Source organism: Sceloporus occidentalis, unplaced genomic scaffold (genome assembly GCF_023333645.1).
Source record: "Sceloporus occidentalis isolate IW3139 unplaced genomic scaffold, rSceOcc1.0.p SCAF_57, whole genome shotgun sequence".
Lineage (NCBI taxonomy): Eukaryota > Metazoa > Chordata > Lepidosauria > Squamata > Phrynosomatidae > Sceloporus > Sceloporus occidentalis.
This window is the reverse complement of record NW_028317037.1, coordinates 2311595-2338230: the sequence shown is the minus strand read 5'-3', so window position 1 is coordinate 2338230 and position 26636 is coordinate 2311595. Positions and strand designations below refer to the sequence as shown.

At 42.0% G+C, this 26636-nt stretch overlaps 3 protein-coding genes across 3 annotated transcripts in view; all 3 read left to right on the top strand.

Moving 5' to 3' along the window:
- The first annotated feature begins 573 nt into the window (after positions 1 to 573).
- Positions 574 to 9319, top strand: LOC149287693 (uncharacterized). The gene is made up of 3 exons (XM_089492553.1): positions 574 to 591; positions 5886 to 6006; positions 7869 to 9319. Exons 1-3 carry the CDS (start codon positions 574 to 576, stop codon positions 8849 to 8851), a joined length of 1122 nt encoding a protein of 373 aa, XP_089348679.1. The 3' UTR covers positions 8852 to 9319.
- The window catches only part of LOC149287687 (uncharacterized), a 159145-nt gene continuing 134958 nt past the window's right edge, over positions 2450 to 26636 (top strand). Inside the window, exon 1 of the mRNA XM_089492609.1 lies at positions 2450 to 2477. The gene's annotated coding sequence lies outside the window, so the exon portion shown is untranslated. The remainder of the gene's footprint in view (positions 2478 to 26636) is intronic.
- LOC149287692 (uncharacterized) overlaps positions 12695 to 26636 on the top strand; it is a 29172-nt gene continuing 15230 nt past the window's right edge. The window contains exon 1 of the mRNA XM_089492552.1: positions 12695 to 12703. Within this exon, the coding sequence (XP_089348678.1) occupies positions 12695 to 12703 (9 nt within the window). The remainder of the gene's footprint in view (positions 12704 to 26636) is intronic.

The following is a 26636-nucleotide window of genomic DNA, read 5'->3' as shown; positions in this document are numbered from 1 at the left end:
AAGGCCTCAGTTGAACTGACCATTGGCTTCTCTTTCTCTCCTGAGGCTCCAGAGAGAGAAGGAGGCCAGGCTCCTTGGGCCAAAAGGGAGGAAGTGTGTCTCTTTGGCCTGTTACAGACAGCCAAAATAAAGCTGCTTCGAGTCACTTTGGAGGTATGGTATTTCAATGATACATGCGGCCTAAGAGTCCAAAGGCCGCACCAAAGCCATACTCCAGTCCTAAGGACTGGAGTGCAGCTTTGGTGAAGCTTCCAGACTCTTAGGACTCATGCATCATTGAAATACCATACCTCCAAAGTGACTCGAAGCAGCTTTATTTTGGCTGTCTGTAACAGGCCTTTGTGTCTCTTTTCTGAGAGTGTTTTCTTACACAGCTCTGCTTCCTCTGGGGAATATGGGTTTTAAAAGGGATCAGAAATGGGGAAGATAGTTTTAATACACCTCACAAACAACTCTATGATATTGTGTAATAGAGCACCACATTCAAGACATATTAGTTCAAAACCACAATCATATCCCCTGTCCAAGCAAGAGGTAAACTACAAAGTGCCCTTCCATTACTCTTCCGAATAGATGGGAATTGAATCCAAGGCAAGTCACATGATGCGGATTCAGGCAAAGCGGAGCGAGTGCAAATTGTATCACCACACGGTGCATACCATTCAGATTCAACGATTTTAACTGGGACCCTTGTGCATGCTCAGTGGGGGTCTGAACGCATCCTGAACCTTTGCACTTCCGGGGTGAAGAAAGGAGCCTGGTTCCACTTTCACCTGAATGCTAGCCTCACCTGAATGACAGCTGCACCTTTCTTCCTCCCTTCCATTTCCCCATCCCTGGCAGCCAAATTCAGAGCCCCCATCCATTTCAGCCACATCTACATCTATCCTCCTGTCATTCTCCTCATCGATTTCATCTACATCTCTCCTTCCCTTCGTAACAGTTGCCTTCTCTTAAATTGCATCCACACTGAGGAGATAATCTGGTTTAACTCCACTTTAACTGTCCTGGTTCAGTGCTATGGAATTCTGGGAACTGTAGTGTCCTGAGACATTGAGCCTTCTCTGCCAGAGAGCTCTGGTGCCTCAGCAAACTAATTTAATTAATGAATACAAATTAATCAGATGCAACTGATTGGGGTAACTTCATTAGATTTTATTCCCAAACTAGATTAGTTTCATGGTATGATAAAATACGGCCATACCTCCTCTTTTACAAATTTTACGGTTAAATCAAGCCATCTATACAGATTTTGAGATTATATTATAACATATTACATCAGTTTAACAAACTTTTTACAGTTAACTGCTATTAAGAGACATATCTATGAGAGTCTATGATATGGGGTGCCCTATAAACCTTTTAATAAATGAACAGGAATTGCAATCCTATTTATACATATTATCAGACATAACTCCAGATAATGTTAGCCTTTTGGATGCCAGAAGGTTCCTCTCATTCTTCAGAGCAAGAAGCAACACTTCAACTGCCTTCTAGAAGATAGAGAAAAAAGGCTTCCAAAAGAACTAAAGCCTTGGGCAAGTCACACTCTCTCAGCCTCAGAGGATGGCCATGGGAAACCCACTCTGAAGAAACCTGCCAAGAAAACCCTTCAGAGACTCCCATAAGGTCACCATAAGACCTGGAAACAACTGGAAGGCAGACCCCAAGAACAAGATTGGGAAATAGGTGCAAGCCTTGCCTTGGGAAAGTGTAATGACTGGGCTCCAGTCAATGGAGGTCTTCTTCAGGCAGAAAAGGGAGGTTTATGCAAACGCAGAATGACATCACTGCTACGGAAGGCTCTCTTGACCAATCAGAGAGCAAGATAAAGGTCCTTCTGGAAGCTTCCATGATAAGGCCTGAGAGACCAAGAGACAGTTGGGGGAATTGTGTCGGTTGGAGATCGAGAGAGAGTTAAAGAGCGGATCTTGGAAGTTAGTCTCAGAATTGGATGTTTGGGTTTATTTATTTCTTTAATAGCTTGTATGAAATGAATATTATATACTTACAAATATTGTACCTGCAAGATTCTTAATATCTTGTATGGCTTATATTTCAGTTATATTTTGTTATTTATAGTAAATATCTCCTTGGAGTATCTACTACTCATTGCTCCTTTTACACGTGTCTTGGATCAGTTGATGCTTGGAAAGATCAGTAAAGAAGTGGAAATAAGATTCCTTAACTGGTCCCAGTGTAGATTAAGGGAAACCCTTTTATAATGCACTGGATGATGGCAGTGTGATTTGAGGAAGTTAAGGGTCTCCTGGGCTAAGAGCCATAATGTCTAAATGTCTAATTAACAATTTGTAATCCACTCTGATAGCCTTTTGGCTGAAGAGAGGTTATAAAACTATTATTATTATTATTATTATTATTATTATTACTACAGGGTCGCAGTTTGGCTGCTTGGACCACCGGAGATCATCACAGTGAGTCAGTTGGAAAAGCCCATCTCACTCCAGAAAATAAAGGTACTTGAGGAGTTTGCACTCTACGTCTTTCTGTAATAATAGCTATAAAACTGATAATAGCATTTGGGACATTTAGTCTTTTAAAAACAAATATGGTAGATTTAAATGCTGCTTTAAAACCTCTTTCCATCTGCCAGCTTTGTGCTGGTTTTGGGGGTAAATGCAAAAGTGTTGGGAGGGAGGGACTTATTGTGACACCAGAGCCCTCTGACAGAGAAGGATCAATGTCTCACAAAACTACATTTCCCAAAATTCCTTAGCACTGACCCAGGGCAGTTAAAGCAATCTCAGATTGGATTATTGCTGCAGTGTGTTTTGGACTTAGGTGACCCTTGGCAAGTCACACTCTCTCAGCCTCAATGGCATTGGAGACCCCTCTCTGAAGAAACATACCAAGGAAACCCCATGATAAGGTTGCCTTAGGGTCACCATAAGTTAGAAATGACTTGAAGACACACATGAAGAACAGAAATAAGTCTGCAATTATTTCACAAGTTGTACATGGGAATGGGAGGCAGTGTGGTGCAGTGGTTTGAGTGTTGGGTTTCAACTCTGGAGGCCAGAGTCTAGTGCCCCACTCCTCCATGAAACCATCTGGGTCCCTTGGGCAAGAAGCCACACTCTCTCAGCCTCAGGGAAGGCAATGGCAAATCTCCTTTGAACAACTCTTGCCAAGAAAACCCCAGGAGAGGCTCCCCAGAAGTCGGCAATGAATTCGGGCCACTCCACAAAAAACAACAAAGCCTGAAAAAAGAGACAGTGTGGATTAGTGGCTGGAGCATTGGACTGTGACCCTGGAGCCCAGGGTTCGAATGCCCTTTTGGCCATGGAAACTCACTGAGTGACCTTAGGCAGGTCACACTCTCTCAGCCTCAGAGGGAGGCACTTGCAAAACCACTTCTGAACAAATCTTGCCAAGAAAACCCTGCAACAGGCTTTTCTTAGGGTTGCCATAAGTTAGAAACAACTTGGAGGCACACAACGACAACAAGAGCAGTAACACCACTAACACAAGGCAGCTAGGTAGAAAGAGAGAAAGAAAGAAAGAAAGAAAGAAAGAAAGAAAGAAAGAAGACATGGGAGTTGTAGTCCTCAGTTCAGAGGGATTGGAGGGACCTTACTGCAGGGCAGGGCCCCCTTTTCTTTCTGGCCATGTGGATGCTGGGAGATCCTGTCCAGGAAATACACTTTAAGTCCTATTGGCAAGAGAAAAGGCTACTACTGCCATTCAGATCCAGTTTGCCCCAAATCCTTTATGAGGCCAGAAACCCCTTTGTTAGGAAGCGAACCCCGAATATCTCAGGAAGGCCCTATATCTCCCAAGGCCCCCTCCCTGCAGGACCTCCTTCCTCTCTTCCCCTCAGTCTCTCTCTCTCCCCTGAAGGCCTCAAATGTTAACTGCCAACTGCCAAGTGCTTAGGCGGAAGCAGCCATTTTGTGTTTCAGCTGCCATTTTGTGTTCTAGTGGCAATTTTGTGTTGTGGCAGCCATTTTGTGTTCTGGTGGCCATTTTGTGTTGTGGCAGCCATTTTGTGTTCTGGTGGACATTTTGTGTTGTGGCAGCCATTTTGTGTTCTGGTGGACATTTTGTGCTGCTTGTGACTGTGGGGAATAATGTTCCAGAACCTTCTCTGAGGTCTCAATTGAACAGAGGCCTCTCTTTCTCTCCTGAGGCTCCAGAGTCAGAAGGAGGCCAGGCTCTTTGGGCCAAAAGGAAGGAAGTGTGTCTCTTTGTGTGCCATTTGTGTCTCTTTTCTGAGAGAGTTTTCTTATTATAAAGCTCTGCTCCTTCTGGGGAACATGGGTTTTAAAAGGGATCAGAAATGGGGAGGATAGTTTTAATACAAGCCTTATTATTATTCTTCACAAACATTGGGCCTCTATTCTCCAGTGTTGCTACAAGTGGGATCAGGCTAAAACTGGCCATTCACTGACACAGGTCCTACCATAGAATTGTGGAAGCAATCCCATATAGCCATTCCATGCCTAGTGAGAGTGTTGGGTGTGAGGTATTGAAGAAGCATGCAGCTGTGTTTATGTAGTGAGAAGCAAAATGAAGGCATCTTCCTCTGAGGGTTACTGGGGAGGTCAGGAGGTTTCAACAAATGATGCAACCATTTCACATCTAGCTACTGGGACATAACCAGGGCCCTCTCCAATTCCCCACCCCCTGATCCCCCACCACTCCAAGAAGGAATGGAGTATCTCTCGTGTAGGGGAGCTGCAGTGAATCTATGCTAGGTCCAGGGGGCTTTATTTGATGCAGAGGGAGGAAGGGGATGCCCACCTCTGCATCGGCCCAAAGGAGGCATATGTCACCTGCGTATCTCACCAGCAGGATGATGTTCTTTGTGTCTTTGGGTGCTGCAGTGTTTCTTGCCAAACCAATCCTAATCCTGGTCCCTTCTCTCAGGAACTTCATCTCGGCCTCCTTGGACACAGCTTTGGGCCTCTCTTTCTGGAATTGACCAAGTGCAGGGCCACAAGGACCCCCTGCCCACCTGATGGCTGACACAGAGGCCAAGAGGAGGGAGTTGTGCTCGAAGAGAAAGAGGCTGCCGAAGTACAACAGCTCTTTGGTGAGTCACTATCCTTATAGCTTCATCTGTGTCACTGCTGGGCCAATTTATGAAAGGAAGCAAATAAAATACTGTCGGAGTTTGGCAGAGACAGTCCTGGTTAATCCTCTGTCACCTCATTATTTCAGGGGCTTTTAAAAATGTCCTGGTTGCTCTCTCCTCCTCCCACTTCCCCCTTCTCAGCTCACTTCAGTTCCTGAGTGCAATGGAGTCTGCACCCCATTAACTCAAAAGTGGGGAGAGGAGAGGAAAGAAGGAGACAGGATATGGCCCTTCCCAGGAGGCTGAAGCAAAAGCAAACTGCTGTGCCCTTCCTAGCTTGTGTGTTCTTCCTCAGAAACAACTTTGGCCATCTTTACTGCCTTCTGGGTTGCTTGTCCACATGTGTCTTGCTTTTGCAATCTGTGAAATATTGGGGGCTATGGGAGAACATCTCTGGATCTAAATATGGGGTGGGCCCAGTGGCCTTCAAGCCCAGAGTGCTCCCCAGAAATGTTATTAAAAATGATGTTTGCCTCCGAAATGTGGCAAGAAATGTCTAACTGCACCATAATTCTTTGGTGGCTAAATGTACTGTATGTGTTGGGATAGTCAGTATCCTAATCCATCTTCAATATCCCAGGCATGGCCTAAATTATATTATGTATTATATTGAAAAGATTCTAGACAAACTGGATCTCAAAGGCAGTAGCTTTTTTCTTGCTGACAGAATTTAAAGTTTATTTCTTGGACTGAATTGTGAAGTGATGAAATAATATTTAGATGCACCATGTGCTTTCCTCCCCTTTTGCTTAGTCATTCTCTTGATGAGGGCTATTTTCTGTTGCAGGTAACCTTTGCGGATGTGGCAGTATATTTCACTGAGGACGAATGGAAATTGTTGACGAAGAAGCAGAGACTTATGTACAAGGATGTGATGATGGAGAATTACGAGAATGTGGCCTCTGTGGGTAAGGAAGCTGTATTCATTGCCTTTCCTATGAAGACTGAGGTCCCTTTCATACTACATTATCATGGCACTATGATTCCACTTTAGAATCATAGAATCATAGAGTTGGAATAGACCACAAGGACCATCTGGTTCAAGCCCTTGCCATGCAGGAAACACATTGAAAGAATACCCAGTAGATGGCAACCCAGCCTTTGTTTAAAGTCTTTCAAAGACCTTTAAAACCCTTCAAAGAAGGAATAATAGTAATAACCAGAATGAGACGCTAATATGCTCTGAGGGAGTATATTCCACTGTTGAATAGCTCTTACTGTCAGGAAGTTCTTCCTAATGTTTAGGCTGAACCTCTTTTCCTGTGCCTTGCTTCCATTGTTCTGTCCTTTTTGAATTGTGGTGTCTAGAACTGGACACAGTATTCCAGGTGGGCTCTGACCAACGCAAAATAGAGTGGCACTATTACTTCCCTTGTTCTAGACACTATACTTCTATTGATGCAGCCAAAAACTGCATTGGCCTTTTTAGCTGCCGCATCACACTGTTGACTCATGTTCAACTTGTGGTCTACTTGGACTCCTAGATCCCTTTCACATGTAGTTTCATTCAGCCAGGAGTCACCCATCCTATATCTGTGCATTTATTTTTCCGGGCTGAGTACAGTACCTTACATTTCCCTATGTTGAAATTTATTTTTTTAGCTTTGGCCCAGCTTTGTCTATTCAGGTCATACTGAAGTTTGATCCATTCCTCAGAGGTATTAGCTACTCCTCCTAACTTGGGGTCATCTGCAAATTTGATAAGTATACCCTCAATTCTGTCATCCAGGTCATTGATAAAAATTTTGAATAGCACTGGGCCCAGGACAGAACCCTGTGGGACCCCACTGATCACTTCTCTCCAGGATGAAAAGGAGCCATCATTGGGTTCAGCCAGTCAACCAGTTACAAATCCATGTAACCGAGTGTTCAAAAAGGTTTAAATCACTTTAGAATGTTTCTGGCGGGGGGGGAGGGGGGATGGTCTGAAACCAAATTGAATGCAATGGGTCCTTGGTGCAAATATCTCAGACAAAAATCATTAGCACATAGCATCTCGAGTCCTTCTTGGCTCCGAATTTCGATTGTGTTCAAAATCCAGTGTACACTACAATCTGAGGGTGACACTTTGAGATGCAGCTCAGCAATAACATAGCAGAGTACGGAAGTAAATAGCCAGATATATAGATATTGGCAATGCACTGACCACTTTTCACACTTAAAAATAAGTCACAAACACAGTTGGTTTCATCTAAATCCTTAGAGGTTCTCTATCTTGAGTTGCAAAATAATACAAATATTTGCAAGCTCTCCTCTCTGAATTCCAACATCTTCAACATCCCTTGTACACACAACTCCTATCCTATCCACACCAATCCACATGAGAGCTGCATACTGTATTGGTTGTGAGTCATCTCCTGGTGCCAAACAGCATGAAGGGACCTCTGCATTTAGCTTCCATCATGCCTTGGGCTGTGACTTAGGACTCGATGGCAGTCTCACAGGATATGATGCCACCTGTCAATCAAAGTATTTTTGCACATGTTTAATGGAATATTTTTTCAACAGTCCTTTGTCTGAATATCTCCTTCTAGTGATTCCCTTAAGGTAGACACCCTCCAATCTCTTCTTTGTTGACTCTTATAAGTAAATATACAATCGTTCCATGGATTTAGGGCCATAAACAGCAGGATCATGCTTCAGTTACTCACAGAAACTTTCTTAATTTTATCTCTAATAAGGAGGGATGAATGAGGGCTAAACCATGGGTTAATACCCTCCTCTCTTAACTCTGATTTTCAGTCTCATCTGTGCTTGTCTTTCTTTACAGAAGAACACTTGAGTCATGAGAGAGTCCACAGAGGAAAGAAGTCATATAAATGCCAGCATTGTGGGAAACATTTTGCTTACAGGTCCATCCTTGTCATACATCAGAGAGTCCACACAGGAGAGAAGCCATACAAATGCCAGCATTGTGGGAAATGTTTTTCTCAGAAGTCAGACCTAGTGACACATCAGAGAGTCCACACAGGAGAGAAGCCATACAAATGCCAGGATTGTGGCAAATGTTTTTCTCGGAAGTCAATCCTCGTGACACATCAGAGAGTCCACACAGGAGAGAAGCCATATAAATGCCAGCATTGTGGGAAAGGTTTTTCTTCAAAGTCACACCTAGTGACACATCAGAGAGGCCACACTGGAGAGAAGCCATACAAATGTCAGCATTGTGGGAAATGTTTTTGTTTGAAGTCACACCTAGTGACACATCAGAGAGTCCACACAGGAGAGAAGCCATACAAATGCCAGGATTGTGGCAAATGTTTTTCTCGGAAGTCAATCCTCGTGACACATCAGAGAATCCACACAGGAGAGAAGCCATACAAATGCCAGCATTGTGGGAAATGTTTTTGTTTGAAGTCAAACCTAGTGACACATCAGAGAGTCCACACAGGAGAGAAGCCATACAAATGCCAGCATTGTGGCAAATGTTTTTCTCGTAAGTCAATCCTCGTGACACATCAGAGAGTCCACACAGGAGCGAAGCCATACAAATGCCAGCATTGTGGGAAATGTTTTTCTACGAAGTCAATCCTCGTGACACATCAGAGAGTCCACACAGGAGCGAAGCCATACAAATGCCAGCATTGTGGGAAATGTTTTTGTTTGAAGTCACACCTAGTGACACATCAGAGAGTCCACACAGGAGAGAAGCCACACAAATGCCAGCATTGTGGGAAATGTTTTGCTCAGAGGTCAGACCTAGTAAAACATCAGAGAGTCCACACAGGAGAGAAGCCACAGAAAACCCAGTAGTGAACTAATGTTATTTTTGTCATTAAGGAATACAAAAAATATATGTTCAATCCAGTGGTGCTAAGAATAGTCCCTTGTGATTTTCCTTGGTACGGTTTGTCTATCTATATGTCTATGTTTTAAGGTTGTATTTTGTTAAGTTTGGGTTTTTATTGGTAATAGTATATGTAGATAATTACTTTGGCTTGTAAATTGTGGGTTGTGGTATAGTTTAGGTAGCTGGGGAGGGGGGGCTGGGATTTGTTATATATGAGTTATGGGAATGATAGCTTTTGGAATTTGTGGCATGTTCGCTGAAGAAAGTTTGAGGTCGGTATTCAAAGAAAGGGCTAGTTTGTGGAAATTGCGAAGGGGCCTTGTTACCTGTGGGGCATAGACTGTGGGAACTGGAGGTGGGGGCTAGGTTTGGAAGAGGGTGATATTTTAGGTTTTGGGGTTTTAATATATTGTTTGGATTGGAGTGGACAGTTCTGGCTTAAACTCTGAATTTCTATGTGTTCTCAATAAATTTATTTGCTATTTCAACACACTGGACTCTTTGATGCAAAGAAGTTCTGAATTTGCCCAAACTGAACCTTTCTTCTCTCCTCAGTCCTCCGCTCCATTCCCAGCCATAACAACAGCAGAGGCAAATACACACACACACACACACACAAACATACAGGATACACAGAGCTTTATTTCCAAATCAGAGCCTTCCTTTCCTGACTTTCCCTCCTGAGTCCAGCTCTGCACCTTGGGCTCCATTGCTGTCTCCTCAAAGGAAGAAAGGAGGGAAGGAAGGGGAGGCTGCTGAATCCCTGGCACATACCTTCATTTCCTGCAAAGACCGCCAGTAGAATAAGCAGCAGCATCTAGGCCTTGGCAATCCCTGCGCATGCTGAGGAGGGGTCTTTGGGGGCATCTGTGTATGCACAGTCTCAGCCCCTGAAGCCATTGCTGCCTTCACAGTCTGTTCTGAGGGAGGGAGAGAAGTGGGGAGAGCCCTCATTCATTCAGAGGAATGGCTGGAGGGTCTTCTGGGGGCCCTTGAGGGGTTATAAGAAGGAAGGAAGCCCCTCTTCTCCCCCAAAGAAAGGCAAGGGGCTTGTCAGGCTTCCTCTCCCTCTTTCCTTTCCTACCCCTCCTCGGGGGATTCCTTGGGGCCCAGGTGTTTGGGGGGTTATTATGATAAAAGGGGGCAGGGGGGACCCTTGGAGAGAGGCATGACCATGGAGGGGAGGGGGATCCAAAGGTAAAAAGGTCTTTGAGGAGCTCCCTCCCTCATGGAAAGTGGGGCAGAGGAGAGACCCTCCTCTCTGATTCCTCATTTGGAGAAGGGTTTTGTGCCAAATAGAAAGCATCATACAGGATAGGGTTCAATAGCATTGGAAGCAACATATTTTTTGGGGGGAGAGAAGTTTTCTCTGGAGTCCTGGGGGAGGGGTCTCTGGGTGGGGGGGAGAGAAGAACCAAAATCTAAGCCAAAGCCAAGAGAAGGGAGACAGGGACCTCAAAGCTCTGGCAATCCCCTGGCAACGCGGGAACTAGGCTTAGACACCCACAGGATCCGAATTGGGCACCCCCTCACATACTTACCTTTTCCCTCACAACAACCCTGCAGAGGAGGACCAACAGAGAGACCCACAGCCCCAGAAACACCCCCCTTGGTTCTGGGAGCATTCTGAAAGGGCCTTGGATACCCCTGAAGGGATGTTGTTGTTATTATTATTATTATTATTTCTTTATATTCCACCTTTTCTCAAAGGAATCAAAGTGGATTACAGTAATAAAATAACATACAATTTCAGAAGTACAATTAAAATTCCAAACCCCCAACCCTCCTCCCAATTATAAATGGGTCATTTTCTGAATGCAAGAGGGGAGGGCAGGAACGATACATCAGTAACAATTTCCATAACAGTAATAATAATAAATAATAATAATAAAATTTATTTATATACCGCTATTCCATGGATCATAGTGGTTTACAGCATAGTAAAAACAATTTAAAAACACAATATACAATAAAATAACAAGATAAAAACAACAGTACAATTACAAGGCTGACAGAATGGAAAAACGGCACATTCAGGGGGAGAAAAATAACACCAACATTCATGGGGGGAATGCCTGACGAAAAAGGTAAGTCTTCAAGTTTTTCTTGAAAACGTCAAGGGAAGTGGACATGCGGAGCTCATTAGGGAATGCGTTCCAGAGTCTAGGGGCTGAGACAGAATAAGCCCTCCTTGTGACAGCGTAGCGGACATCTGGAACCTTCAACAGATGTCTTTCTCCTGATCTAAGAGTGCGGGGCGGACTATATGGGGAGAGGCGGTCCTCCAAGTATCCTGGGCCCAAGCCATTTAGGGCTTTATAGGTGATAACCAACAGCTTGTATTCGGCCCGGAAGCGAATAGGCAGCCAATGGAGAGCTTTCAGAACAGGTGTTATATGGCTGGCCCTGGAGCAACCAGTGACCAGCCTTGCTGCCATATTCTGCACTAATTGAAGCTTCCGAGATTGGTACAAGGGTTGCCCCATGTAAAGCGCATTACAGAAATCTAGTCGAGAGGTTACCAGAGCATGTACAACGGTTTCAAGGTCCCCCCGGTCCAAGAAGGGTCGCAGTTGGCGTATCAGCCAAAGCTGATAACAGGTGCTCCTACACCTGAGATGTAAGGTGGAGCGACGAGTCAAGGAGCACCCCCAAACTGCGAACCGAGTCCTTCACAGGGAGCGTGACCCCATTCAGGAAGGGTGGAAAAACTTTCTTACCTGGACCAGGAGAACCTATCACCAGTACTTCCGTTTTCTCTGGATTCACACTGAGTCTGTTTTCCCTCATCCAACCCATTACCGACTCCAAGCAGGCATCAAGAGGAGAGATGCCATCCTTAGTTACTGCATCAGTCGGAGACATAGAGAAGACTATTTGGGTGTCATCAGCATACTGATAACACCGCGCCCCATGTCTCCGGATAATCTCTCCCAGCGGCTTCATGTAAATGTTAAATAGCATAGGGGACAAAATCGCTCCCTGAGGGACCCCAGATGTAAGGGCCCTCTTGTCGGAACGACAGTCCCCCAGCTCCACCATCTGGAATCTGCCCGAGAGGTAGGAACGGAACCACTGCAAAGCAGAGCCCCCGATACCTAACTAAGGCGATCCAGAAGGATACCATGGTCGATGGTATCGAAGGCCGCTGAGATGTCCAAGAGCACTAACAGGGACACGCTTCCCCTGTCCATGCCCAGATGGAGATCATCAACTAAGGCGACCATGGCAGTCTCAACTCCATAGCCCGCCCGGAACCCGGTTTGAAATGGGTCGAGATAATCCGTTTCATCCAGGAGTCCCTGAAGCTGAAAGGCGACTGCCCTCTCGATCACCTTCCCTAAAAATGGCAGCAGCGAGACAGGCCGATAATTATTCCGAATTAGGGGGTCAAGGGAGGGCTTTTTTAATAGAGGTTTTACTATGGCCATCTTTAATGCAGATGGAAATTGCCCATCCCTGAGAGATGTATTGATGATTTGGTGTAACATACTAGTCACAACCGTTCCCCCTTGAGCTGTCAGTCATGAAGGACAGGGATCGAGAGAGCAAGTTTTCTTCCTAACACTTCACAGAATCCTGTCCACATCCTCAGTACAGACAAACTCAAAGTGATCCAGTTTAACCAAGTCCACGGAAGCTCTGGACACCTCTACTCTATATTCTGAACTAATGCTGGCATCAAGATCAGCCCTTATCCGAGAGATTTTATCCGCAAAGAAGTTGTTAAATTCGTCACAACAGGCTTTAGATGGTTCCAGAATAGGGTTCGGGGCAGGGGGTAGCCGAGGGGGACTCCAGTAACGATGGCAAGGGTAAGGGTCAGGGGGAGGGAGAGGCATTCAGTAGATCTAATCTAGTCTGGAAAGGCCTGCCAAAGAGATCTGTCTTAATAGCCTTCCTAAAGGCTTCCAAGGTGGAAATATGTTCCAGAGCTTGGGAGCGGCTGAAGAGAAGGACCTCTGGGTCACTGCTGAAAGTCTGGTCTTCTTGAGTTGTAGCAGGTTCTTCCCAGAGGACCTGAGTCTCCGGATGGATTGTATGGGAGGAGGCTCTCCCTCAAGTAGTCAGGACCCAAGCCATGGAGAGCTTTACGGGTTAAAACCAATACTTTGTATCTTGTCAGGAAACTAATGGGCAGCGAGTGGAGGGATTTAAGAACCATTGTAATGTGGGCAGTTCTAGAAGTGCCCATAACCAACTTGGCTGCCATATTCTGTACCAATTGAAGTTTCCAAACTTGGCACAAGGGTAGCCCCATGTAGAGTGAGTTACAGAAGTCTAGCCGAGAGGTGACCAGCGCATGTACTTCTGTTTCAAAGTCTCCCTGCTCCAGGAAGCGGCGCAGTTGGCATATCAGCCGAAGCTGATAACAAGTGCTCCTGACCTTTGCATCCACCTGAGCTGTCAGATGAAGTGATGAACCCAGGAGCACTCCCAAACTGCAGACAGAGCCTTTCAGGGGAAGTGTGACCCCATCCAGAACTGGCTGACATAACTCCATTCCCAGATTAAGGTCCCTCTTACAAGTACCTCCGTTTTACCTGGATTCCATTTGACTATGTTGGGATAGCAGGGTGAATGGAAGGGGAGATAGATATTTGTCAGGCTCCTAATTGTAGCCCTTCTTGCAACACAAAAGGCATATATATAATATGAAACCCCATCAATCCCAATGTAATATGATACCATATGAAAATATAATAAGCATTCCCCCTGCTTATTAGGGGGGAAAGAAAGGCTTGTCCCTCTTGTGTTTTCTTTTTGGTTTTCTTTTTCTTTTTTTCTTTTGCTTTCTAATATATGGAGACATGCACTTAAATACAGAAATTGAAAGAAGAAGAATATAAAATATTCGGGAAAGAGTGCGACGGACAGAGGATGGGGGAGGTGACGTCTTGATTAACACAGGGGCATTTTGAACTTTGCCTTTTGATAAGTTCTGTGGAAGAATCATCTTCATGGGATTTTCTCAGCTGTTAAGCTTCCCTAAATATAGAGAAAGAGTGCGACGGATAGAGGACGGGGGAGGAGACGTCTTGATTAACACAGGGGCATTTTGAACTTTGCCTTTTGATAAGTTCTGTGGAAGAATCATCTTCATGGGATTTTCTCAGCTGTTAAGCTTCCCTAAATATAGAGAAAGAGTGCAACGGACAGAGGACGGGGGAGGAGATGTCTTGAGACATTGATAATTAGAAAATCAGTTCAAGGATCATTTCTGGATTAACATCTTTATCTAGAATATAGAGACTTTAACGATCTACTGGGTTCTAAGTTTTCTCTTTTCCTTTTTATTTTTTATTTTGGAGAGTTCCATATAAATACAGAAACTGCAAGGGGGAAGACGCTGAATTAAGAGAAAGTGTGCGACGGATAGAGGACCAGGGAGGAGACACCGTGAGCAGCACAAGGACATTAAAATTATTTGATTGATCTTCAGTAGTATAAGTTGTATATTATTGTGATCTATATATACATTAATTAAGGAATAATTTTTGTGGTTGTGTTGGTTGCAAGGAGCAGTAAGAAGAAATGATTAACAATTTCTAGAATATCCTGTTGGGGGTACTGCTTGGTTTGATTACTTATATTAAGGGAACCTTCACATCAGTATACTAAGACAGAAAGTATTACTTGGTTATTTAAAAATGGTGGGGAATTTGTGAAGACATTCTTTCAAGGTTTTTTTTTTTTTTGATATTAATTCCCCTCTTTTCTTGATCATTTAGAGGGTGTTCTTAAATTGTTGCTGCTTTAAGTAAGTTAGGATTGTATAACAAGGGAAAGTTGATACAGAAACACTGAGGAGAAAAGTAAAAATTATATCCTTATTGGTTTAAAGGTACATGTTGTGAAATTCTATAGTAGGTACCATGTCGATAATCACTAGAACTGCATCTCAAAAAATGTTGGCTGCCAGCCAAAGCCTTCATAGAAGACCTTCTACAGAGCTCAAAATACCAGACTCTAACCAGAAAGTATTGGAGGCCATTGAAAGAATGGAAAATTTTTTTACAATGAAACTAATTCAATCTAGAGAAGACATACGCAAAGATTTCAAAAGAGAAATAGATGATCTGAAAGGCACTATACACAATCTAACTGAAGATTTGAAGGAAGCACATACAAAGATCTCGCGACTTGAAAAGAAAACTGAAAACATAGAAAAAAGAGCACTTAACATAGAAACACGTCAAAAACAAGAGGAAGAAGAGAGTTTACGGAGGGAGGCGAATAACAGAAAAAAATGTCTTAAAATTCGAGGCATTCCGGAGGACCCTGAAGAGGACATATATGAAATTGTAATCCAATTATTAGCAGAAATTACCGACATACCACTGGAAGTAATGGATCTAGAGACTGATAAGATCTTCCGTTTGAACTCGGCAATAGCTAGAAAAAAACAGCTTCCCCGGGACACTGTGGTATATCTAACACGGGAAAGAATGCGTGACAGGATAATTGAAGCTAGTTTTAGAAGGGTCTTAAAGGTTAATGATCAAGTTATAAAGATTTTCAAGGATGTTCCTGCTATCGTATTGAGACGGAGAAGAGATTATCACTTCCTCACTAGATTACTACAAGAAAAAAATATTAGATTCAGATGGGAAACAGTAGAAGGAGTAACAGTACACTGGAAAGACAAAACCTACAAAATCAACTCAATAGATAAAGCAAAGAAACTGTTAGAGACTATCCAGAAATCGGAAAACTCTAAAGAAGAGGACGGGAAGAATAGTGAGAAAGAGAAAAAGCAAAAGAAAACTGGGAAAAAGAAGAATCACGTGGAAGAAGTTAAAGATCCTGGAGTAGGTACAGAAGAGAAAGAGTCAGAAGAGAAAGAAATAGAAGAAGAGATACTGTTGGGAGCGACAGGAGGTTTAAATATAGAAGAAGAAGAACTGTTAGAAGGTCTAGAGGAAGTAGGAATCAATAAATTCTGGGACCCAAAAGCGGGATACATCTCTCAATTAACTTACATTGGATAGGATATCATAAAGAATTTGACTGTGTGTTTGATAATAAAACATGACAAGATTTATATCTTGGAATGTGAGAGGAATGAACTCCCCATATAAAAGGAAGCAGATCTTTCACCTCTTGGAAAAAGAAAAATGTGATATTGTAGGAGTACAAGAAACGCACATTAGGGGAAAAGATGAAAAATATTTAAAGAATGCAAAATTAGGGCAATTATTCACTGCGGCTAGGAACAAGAAAAAAAGTGGGGTGGCTATATATGTTAAACCGCACATTGCAGCTAAAGAAGTGTTTAAAGATGAAAATGGAAGATATATAATGGTTGAAGTTAATTTAGAAGGGAAGAAATTGTTGGTAATCAATGTGTATGGCCCACAAGGAAATAAAGCAAAATTCTTTAAAACCTTTTTTGAGAAAGTATATCACACGAACTATGATAATCTAATAATAATGGGGGATTGGAATGCGGTGATTGACCCCTTAATTGATAGAGGATCATCACAGAAGAAAATATCTAAGGATCAAGGTAAACTCCCGCAATCTTTTTTTCACTTTATGGAAACACTTTCATTAACTGATCCTTGGAGAACATCTAATCCTCAGTCTAAAGGATTCACATATTATTCTGACCGTCATAAATCGGTCTCCAGAATCGATTTCTTTCTAATCTCCTCTCCATTATTCAAAGATATAATTGAAGCAGAAATCTTGCCAAAGAAAATCTCAGACCACAACCCGGTAGTCCTAAAATTGAGAAAGGAGAAAAAAACAAGAACCTGGAAACTTAATGAATATCTGTTAAACAATGATGTAATACTTAAACAAGCAAAAGATCAACTCAACTTCTTTAAAGAAGAAAACATGGATAAAGGGACAGACATCATACAAGTATGGGAAGCTTCCAAAGCGGTCATGAGAGGGTTTTTTATTCAAAAAAGCATAGAGCAGAATAAAAAAAGAAATCAGAAAATAGAATCTTTAAACAGACAAATTAAAGAAAAAGAGGAAGAATTGAACACACATCATAGCGGTGCTAAAATTGTGAAACAAATCAAGATTTTACAAAATCAATTAAGAGAACTCACTTTGCAAGAAATAGGGAAAAAACTCAGAGCTACTAAACAAAGATATTTCGAATCAGGAAACAAAGTAGGCAAATTATTAGCATATAAATTGAGGAAAGAAAGGGACAAGAGACTGATTGTGGAAATGAAAGATGGGGGAAAACTTATTCACAATGTTAAAAGAATTAAAGAGATCTTCTAAAGCTACTTCCAGAACTTATATCAAGGAGAAAAATTAAGTAAAGAATTATTAAAAGAATGTGAACTCTATATTCAAAAATCTAATTTAAGCAAAATTTCAAGTCACCAGAAAGAGAAACTGAATGCAAATATTACAATGATGGAAATTATAGAATCAATAAAGGCAACAAAATTGGGGAAAATGCCGGGTCCAGATGGATTTACAGCGGTCTATTATAAGAAATTACAAGAAGAACTAACTATATAATACTTTTAACGCCATCAAGCAGAATGGAGTACCTAACACGTGGAAACATGCTTATATATCTCTTATTTCTAAGCCTAATAAGGATCATTCGGAACCCCAAAATTACAGACCCATTTCGTTATTAAATCAAGATTACAAAATATTTGTTTCAATTTTGGCAAAAAGACTAAAAGGAATATTAAAAACAATAATTAACAAAGATCAATGTGGATTCTTGCCAGATAGACATATAAACCAAAACATTCGTACGATGATTGATGTAATTGAGTATTATGATAAAAACCCCAGTTCAAAAGCAGCAATTCTTTTTCTGGATATGGAGAAAGCGTTCGATTCGATTAACTGGAACTTTATGATAATGGTATTAGAAAAGATGGAGGTAGGATCAAATTTCTTAACATGGATCAAAGAAATATATAAGTCCCAAACCGCTCAAATCATCATAAATGGAGAATTAACGAATGCGTGCAAAATTTCAAAAGGTACTAGACAAGGGTGTCCCCTCTCGCCGTTACTATTTATAACCATAATTGAAATTTTACTGAATAACATTAGAAACAATAAAGAGATAAAGGGACTCAAATGGAAAAAAATGGAATATAAAATTAGAGGATATGCAGACGATTTGGCGTTGATAGTAGAAGAACCGCTGAGATCTATACAGACAGCCCTCTCAGTCATCCAAGAATTCAGTAAATTTGCAGGCCTAAAATTAAACAGAACAAAATCAAACATCTTGACTCTAAATTTGAAAGAAGCCGACACGGTAAAATTGGAAAGTGTAACAGGATGTCAAATATGTAAAAAAGTGAAATATTTAGGCGTTCTCCTTTCAAAAAAGAATTCAGAACTTTTTGATCTAAATTACTCTAAATTATGGAAGGAGATAAAGGAAGATCTTACAAAATGGGGAAGATTACAGTTATCATTAATGGGTCGAATTGAAACTATAAAAATGGCAGTATTACCAAAACTCTTGTTCCTGTTTCAAAATCTTCCAATAATTCAAAAGGAAAGAGTTTTCAAAATTTGGGAGAAAGAAATTTCAAAATATATTTGGCAAGGGAAAAAGCCTAGAATCAAATGGAAAATTATGAAAGAAGCTAAAGAAAGAGGTGGACTAGGGATTCCAGATTTGAGGTTATATTACTATGCGTGTACTATGATATGGTTAATTCCCTGGATCAGAATATCAGAAAAACAACTGTTAAACTTAGAAGGATTTAACAAATTATATGGATGGCATGGATATCTGTGGTATAAGAGACTTGAGGTGAACCGCCAGTTTGCAGACCACGCCATCAGGAAATCATTAATAAAAGTTTGGAAGAAAGTAAAACAATTATTCTACAATCAAATACCCAGTTGGTTGTCACCCCAGGAGGCTTGGAATATAAATCTCCCCTCAGAATCCACCACCCCTCTAAAATACAAAGATTTAATTAAATGGCAGAACAACAGACCTACACTGAAATCTAGTATAGAATTGGTTGAGGAAGGTATTACTTGCCCATAGTTCCCCTATCTGCAACTGAAGGAGAAGTTTTTGGCGGATGAAAAACAATACGGATTTATGATCAAAAATAATGAATTGGATGAAATTATCTCTAAACCAGAGAAAGGTATGATTTCAAAATTGTATAAACTATTTCTTTCTAGAGAGATGGAACAGGAAACTATTAAGGAATGTACAATCAAATGGGCAAGAAATATAGGCCACACCATAAATTTGAATGTATGGGAAAGAGTATGGGGAAGAGATCTCAAAATAACTTTGTCCATGGACATGAAGGAGAATTTATATAAGATGGTGCATCGCTGGTATTTAACTCCATGCAAACTGGCAAGAATCAAAAAAGGAAAGGAAAGAAGATGTTGGAAATGTATGGCTAACCAAGGAACATTTTATCATATGTGGTGGCTATGTCCCAAAGCAAAAACATTTTGGAGGAAAATACATATGATAATTTCAAAAGTGCTTAAAAGACAAATAAAATTTGAACCAGAACTATTTCTTTTGAATATAGTGGAAAGTAAGGAGGACAGGAAACACTTAAAATTTATCCTCTACTTAGTAACAGCAGCAAGGATGGTCTATGCGCAGAAATGGAAAGATAAAGAAGTTCCCTCCATAGATGATTGGCTTATGAAAAGTCTGGAAATGTTAGAAATGGATAAACTTACTATGTATTTAAGAGGGAAATGGATAGACGACTCTGAAGATGATTGGACCCGGCTTAAAAAATTTTGTAACAAAATTTGGATATGATATCTGGAATTAGCAGCCCTCTATACCTCACAGTAACAATAAATGCAAAAATATCTGTAGGCTTTAAATAACAACAAAATTTTTATTTATATATGCAACCTTTCTTGTTCTCTAAGTATGATTTTCTATATGTTTCAACTATAAACAGTAACTCCAAGTACTATAGTAAGAGATGTAAGAGGTATGATATAACATACCAATAACAAATCACAAACCAATATCAACCAAAGTCGGTAACGACCACTAGTAGTAAGAATGCAATTATAATATTGCTCGAGAAACAAGTCAAGAAAAAACTAATTGTTCAAGGGTGGGAGGGATGGAAGGGAAAAGGGTAAGGGGATTTGGGATGTAATAAAAGGGGGAAAAATCATAAGGTACATAGAAAACACGTTAGTAATTGGAGAAGTATTTATGTTTGATAATGCATCATGATTATGATCTCAATATATAGTTTATGTGATACTAGAATTAACTTTATGTCTTGTATGTATCCTTTTAAAAATAAAAAAAAATGAAAATATAATAAGCACAAACCCATAACAACATAATACAATATAAAACTACCAATAACTCTCTATGTTCCTCCTCCTTTTACAGAGACCAGTCTTTTAAAGTCAAGCCTCTGTTAGAAGGATGATTCCCATACATTCCAACCCTAGGAAAGAAGCACATTTTTTAGCCATGATCTCCCTACTTCTTTATAGTATCTTCTATTAAAGCACATAATAAAACATATTATTTTAACCCACCATAAATACCATCCATCTTAACTCTAATTTAAACCTAAACCTATAACCCTTATGGCATGAATCCCTAAATGAATAAATGAATAAATGCATGAATAAAGGGATTAATGACATATTGTGACTTCAGCCTGGTGCTCCTTGTCTGCAGCAATGCAATGGGACCATTGTGAATTTAGGCTAATGCTGCTTACGTGTAGGTTTGAGATGAGACCATTGCAACTTGAGGCTGATGCTTCTAGCCTGAAACATTGAGACTGGCCCATTGCGATCTCAGGCTGATTCCCGTTGCCTGAGAGACCGAGATTGGCCCATTGTGACTTCAGTCTGATGCTCCTTGGATGAAGGATTGAGACGGTACTATTGTGATGTCAGGATGGTGCTCTATACCTGAAGGACTGAGACTGGCCCTTTGCAACCTCAGGCTGATGTTCCTTGTCTGAAACGTTGAGACCGGAGAACTGTCACTTCAGACTGGTGCTATATACCTGAAGGATTGGGACTGGCCCAATGCGTGTCAGTGTATAAGTGTCCTGTCATAAACATTAAAAATATTAGGGTTTGATTATTAGAGTTAAAGTAGGAGTTATAGTTGTAGTTCATAGTAAGTAGTGTAGAGTGATGGGTTATAGAAAGCATGTAGTGGGAAATGTTAGAAAGACAGATGATTAAGGAGGGCGTTTGGAAAGACGGATGGGATTGCAGCTGGAGACTGGTTATCAAGTAGGAGTGAAGCTGGCTTGGGACCACCGTTCTTCAAGGTGAGGCTGTCTGGGAGAAGGGAAGGGAAGTATAGACAACCTTGGTATCTATGCAACCTTTGCTTGTGTTGCTTTAGCTTGAGAACTGGGGGCTGGCTTAGGGAGGGGTTGAGCAAGTTCCTTTGGACTTCAGACTTTGCAAAAAGGTGTTAATGGATGTTTCTGCCTGGATTTATCAATAAAGCTTCTTTAGTTTCAAATGGGTTTTATTTTTTGAGCACAGGACTGACTCCAGATCTCACATTGCAACTTCAGGCTGATGCTCTTTGCCTGAGAGATAGAGACTGTCCATTGTGACCTCAGTCGGATGCTCCTTGCCTGAAGCATTGAGACGGGATTATTGTGATCTCACCCTGAGGTTCCTTGCCTGAAAGACTTAGATGAGACTATTATGACTCCAGGCTGGTGCTCTTTCCCGAAGCATTGAGACTGTCCAAATTGTGATCTCAGGCTGATGCTCCTTGCATGAAGGATTGAGACAGGACTATTGTGACTTCGCAAAGATGCTTCTTTCTTGAAGCATTGAGACTGGCCCACTGTGAGTTCAGTCTGATGCTGTTGCCTGAAAGATGGAGACGGGACTATTGTGATTTAAGGTTGGTGCCTCTTACCTGCAGGAATGAGATGGGACTATTGTCATTTGAGACTGGTGCTTCATACCTGGAGCATTGATACTGGCCCATTACGACCTCAGGCTGACGCTCACTGCCTGAGAGATTGAGACTGGCGCAGTGTGACTTAAGTCTGATGCTCCTTGCCTGAACAATAGAGACTATCATATTGTGACCTCAGGCTGATGCTCCTTTACTGATTGATTGAGACCAAACTATTGTTAGTTCAGGAAGATGTTCTTTCCTGAAGGATTGAGACTGTCCCATTGTGATCTCAGGCTAATGCTCCTTGCCTGAAGCATTGAGACTGTGCATTCAAGCTGATGCTCCTGGGTTGAAGGATTTAGACTATCCCATTGTGACTTCAGGCTGATGCTTCTTTCCCGAAAGACTGGGGATGGCTCATTGTGACCTCAGGCTGATTCTTGTTGCCTGAGAGGTTGTGACTTCAGGCTGCTCCTTCCTTACCTGAACACATGAGACTGGCCCATTGCTATCTCAGACTGGTACACGGAAGATCTCCGGGCAAGGAAGCGGGCTCTGCGACGGCTAGAGTACCGTTGGCGGAAACACCTTCGCTTAAGCGACAAGACTCTCCTAGACCGACTGTTAGAGGACTATGGAGAGGCAATACGAGCAACAAAGAATTCGTTCTATGGTGCTCGTATTGCGTCTGCGGAGTCGCGTCCAGCAGAGTTGTTCAGGGTGGTTAGGGAGCTAACTCAGCTCCCTCCCGCCCTGAACCAGATCCTCGAACCCTCTAAGGCCTGCTGCGACTTATTTAACGACTTTTTCGTGGATAAAACTTCTCGTATAAGCGAAGGTCTGAACGCCGACATTATGGCAGAACCCAGGGTAGAAGTGTCCGGAGCCTCCGTAGACTGTATTATTCTGGATCAGTTTGAGTCGGTGAGTACCGAGGATGTGGACAAGATCCTCGGAAGTGTTCGGAAAACAACCTGCTCTCTTGATCCCTGTCCTTCATGGTTAGCGGCCCAGGGGGGACCGGCGGTGACACTTTTGTTACGCCGGATAATAAATACATCTTTCAGGGATGGGCGATTTCCATCGGATCTTAAATTGGCCATAGTAAGACCGATCCTAAAAAAGCCCTCCCTTGACCCCCTGGTTCATAATAATTATCGGCCGGTGTCGCTGCTGCCATTCTTGGGGAAGGTGATCGAGAGGGCGGTTGCGATTCAGCTTCAGGGGGTCTTGGATGAAGCGGATTATCTGGACCCATTTCAAACTGGCTTCCGGGCGGGTCATGGGGTTGAGACGGCCATGGTCGCCTTGGTCGATGATCTCCGTCTGGGCATTGACAGGGGAAGCGTGTCCCTGTTGGTGCTCTTGGACATCTCAGCGGCTTTCGATACCATAGACCATGGTATCCTTCTGGGGCGCCTGGCTGAGGTGGGAATTGGGGGCACTGCGCTTCAGTGGTTCCGTTCCTACCTCTCTGGGAGGTCCCAGATGGTGCAGCTGGGGGACGTGTGCTCCAGTGAGCGGGCCCTTAAAACTGGGGTCCCTCAGGGAGCCATTCTGTCCCCCATGCTATTTAACATTTACATGAAACCGCTGGGAGAGATCATCCGGAGACATGGGGCGCGGGGTTATCAGTACGCTGATGACACCCAAATTATTTTCTCTATGTCTCCGACTGATGCAGTGACTGGGGATGGCGTCTCTTCCCTCGTGGCCTGTCTGGAGTCAGTAATGGGCTGGATGAGGGAAAACCGACTCAAACTTAATCCAGAGAAGACGGAGGTACTAGTGATAGGTTCCCCTGGTCCAGGAATGACGGTGGTTCCACCTGTCCTGAATGGGGTCACGCTCCCCGTGAAGGACTCCGTGCACAGTCTGGGGGTGCTTCTTGACTCTTCCCTTCACCTGACTGCTCAGGTGAATGCGACAGTCAAGAGCACCTGTTATCAGCTTCGGCTGATTCGCCAGCTGCGCCCATACCTGGCCCAGAGGGACCTTGAAACTGTGGTACACGCTCTGGTAACTTCGAGACTGGATTTCTGTAATGTACTCTACATGGGGCAACCCTTATATCTAACTCGGAAGCTGCAACTGGTGCAGAACATGGCAGCACGGCTGGTCACTGGTGCTCCCAGGACCAGCCATATAACACCTGTGCTTAAAGATCTCCATTGGCTGCCCATTCGCTTCCGAGCACAATATAAGGCGTTGGTTATTACCTATAAAGCCCTAAATGGCTTGGGTCCAGGATTCCTGAAGGACCGCCTCTCCCCGTACATTCCGCCTCGCACCCTCAGAACATCCGGGCAGCAACTCCTGAAGGTGCCTGGGGCTAGGTTGGCTGCTACGGCCAGAAGATCTTTTTCCACAGCTGCCCCAGCCCTCTGGAACACGCTGCCCACGGAGCTCCGCTCATCCACCACCCTGGCCCAATTTAGGAAGGGCTTAAAAACCTTCCTATTTAATCAGGCATTCCCCGTTTAAAACATCCTGTGGGCCTCCCTCCTCTCTCGTGGCCGTGAGGTTGGGCTAAGGGGCTTTTTATTGTTTTTATGGATTGTTAATATTGTGATTGTTTTTAACCTTGTACTCTGTTTGCGCTTCGGTGCACTTTGTTAGCCGCCCTGATCATTCGGAAGGGCGGGGTATAAATAAAAATTTTATTTTATTATTTATTTATTTATGCTCCTTTTCTGAAGGACTGACACTAACTCATTGTGACTTTGGGCTGATGTTTCTTCCCTGAAGGATTAAGATGGGCTTATTGACTTCAGGCAGGTGTTCCTTATCTGAAGGATTGAGCCTGGCCCATAGCAACCAAAGGGTTATGATCCTTGTCTGAAGCATTGAGGTTGTACCATTGAGATCTCAGCCTGAGGCACCTTTCCTGAAAGATTGTGATGGGACTATTATGAGTTCAGACTGATGCTCCTTGCCTGAAGGATTGAGACTGGCCCATTGAGATCCTTACCTGAAGCACTGAGACTGTCACATTGTGATCTCAAAGCCATCCATTCCAACCCCTTTCTGCCATGAAGGAAATCTCAATCAAAGCATATCTGACAGATAGCCATCCAGACTCTGTTTAAAGGCCTCCAAAGAAGGAGACTCCATCATTCTCTATTGAGGGAGTGTGTTCCACTGTCAAACAGCCCTTTCTGTCAAGAAGTTCCTCCTAATGTTGAGCTGGAATCTCTTTTCCTGGAGCTTGCATCCATTGTTCTGGGTTCTCTTCTCTGGAGCAGCAGAAAACAAGCTAGCTGCCTTCTCAGTATGACATCCCTTCAAATATTTAAACAGGGCTTTCATATCACCTCTTAACCTTCTTTTCTCCAGGCTAAACATCCCCAGCTCCCTAAGTCTCTCCATTGTGATGACTCTCCTCTGGACATACTTCAAACTTGTGAATGTTGATCCTGTCCTCTGGGGTATTAGCTACTCCTCCTAGTTTGGCGTCATCTGCAAATTTGATAAACATGTCCTCTATTAAAGCAGGGCTGCACAAGTTGTGTCCCACCAAAGGATCAAAAGCGAACGACTCGACAGAACGGAAATACAGAGTAATCATATTAATTCCCCAATAACTAAACAAGAGGTAGAAAGAGTAATACAAGATTTAAAAGGAATTAGATCTCCTGGCCCAGATGGATTCACATCTATATTTTATAAAACCTTTAAAATGAACTGAGTGAACATATGACTAAAAATTACAATGAAATATTGGATAATAAAATAATCCCAGAAACATGGAAACTATCTGAAATTATATCAATACTTAAACCCAATAAAGATCCAGCCAAATCTGAATCTTATCATCTGATCACATTAAGCAATCAAGATTATAAAATTATTATAAAAATCCTAGCCAAGAGATTAAAAAGAATATTTACCTACTTTAATTAAAGAAGACCAATATGGATTTGTGGAAGGCAGATATATTTATGAACCGATAAGGAATATATTTAATATACTACATCATGCCAAACAATATAAAAATAAATTAGCTTTGATGAAACTAGACGTTTACAAACCATTTGATTCAATAAATCATGAATATCTATATAAAATTTGTAGGGATTTTGGATTAGGGGAAAGGTTTAGTGAAACCCTGAAAGAAATACATAATGACACAGAAGCACAAATCATGATAAATGGAGATAAATCAAGAAAATCTTAAATGAAAGTGGAGTAAGTCAAGGTTGCCCTCTTTCCCCTTTATTACTTATATTAGCAATGGAAGCGTTTGCAAATATGATTTGGGATCAGAAGAGATAAAGGGATATGAAATAGATAAAGAAGAGATGAAGTTGGATTCATTTGCAGATGATGATCCTCTGATAATGACACAGAAACCGAATGAAGCCGTAATCAAGTTACTGGAAATATTTCAGACATTTGAAAACATTTCTGGGCTTAACTTTAATTAGTATTAATTAATATTAATTAATATTTAATATGGATAAGTCAGAGATCATGTTTATGAATACGAATTGGCCGGAACAAAAAGAAACCCAAATTGTGTCAGGATTGAAATTGGGGATTAAAAGTGTGAGATATTTAGGTGTAAATTTACCAATTAAGTTAGATAATATTGTACAAGGTAATTATAATCAATTAAGGGGTGATTAATAATTGGATTTCTAAATGGACAAATAAAAATGGGAAAATGTTAACAAAAATCAGAATGTTTAAAATGATGGTATTACCAAAGATTTTATATTTATTTCAAACGATCCCAGAAATAATTCCTAGTAAAGTTTTAAAGAAATGGGAAAGGTCAATATTAAAATGGATATCAGGGAATAAAAAAGCCAGACTATCTAAGGCATTATTATATGAGCATCAAAGTAATGGAGGATGGGGAGCTCCATCCCTGGAAT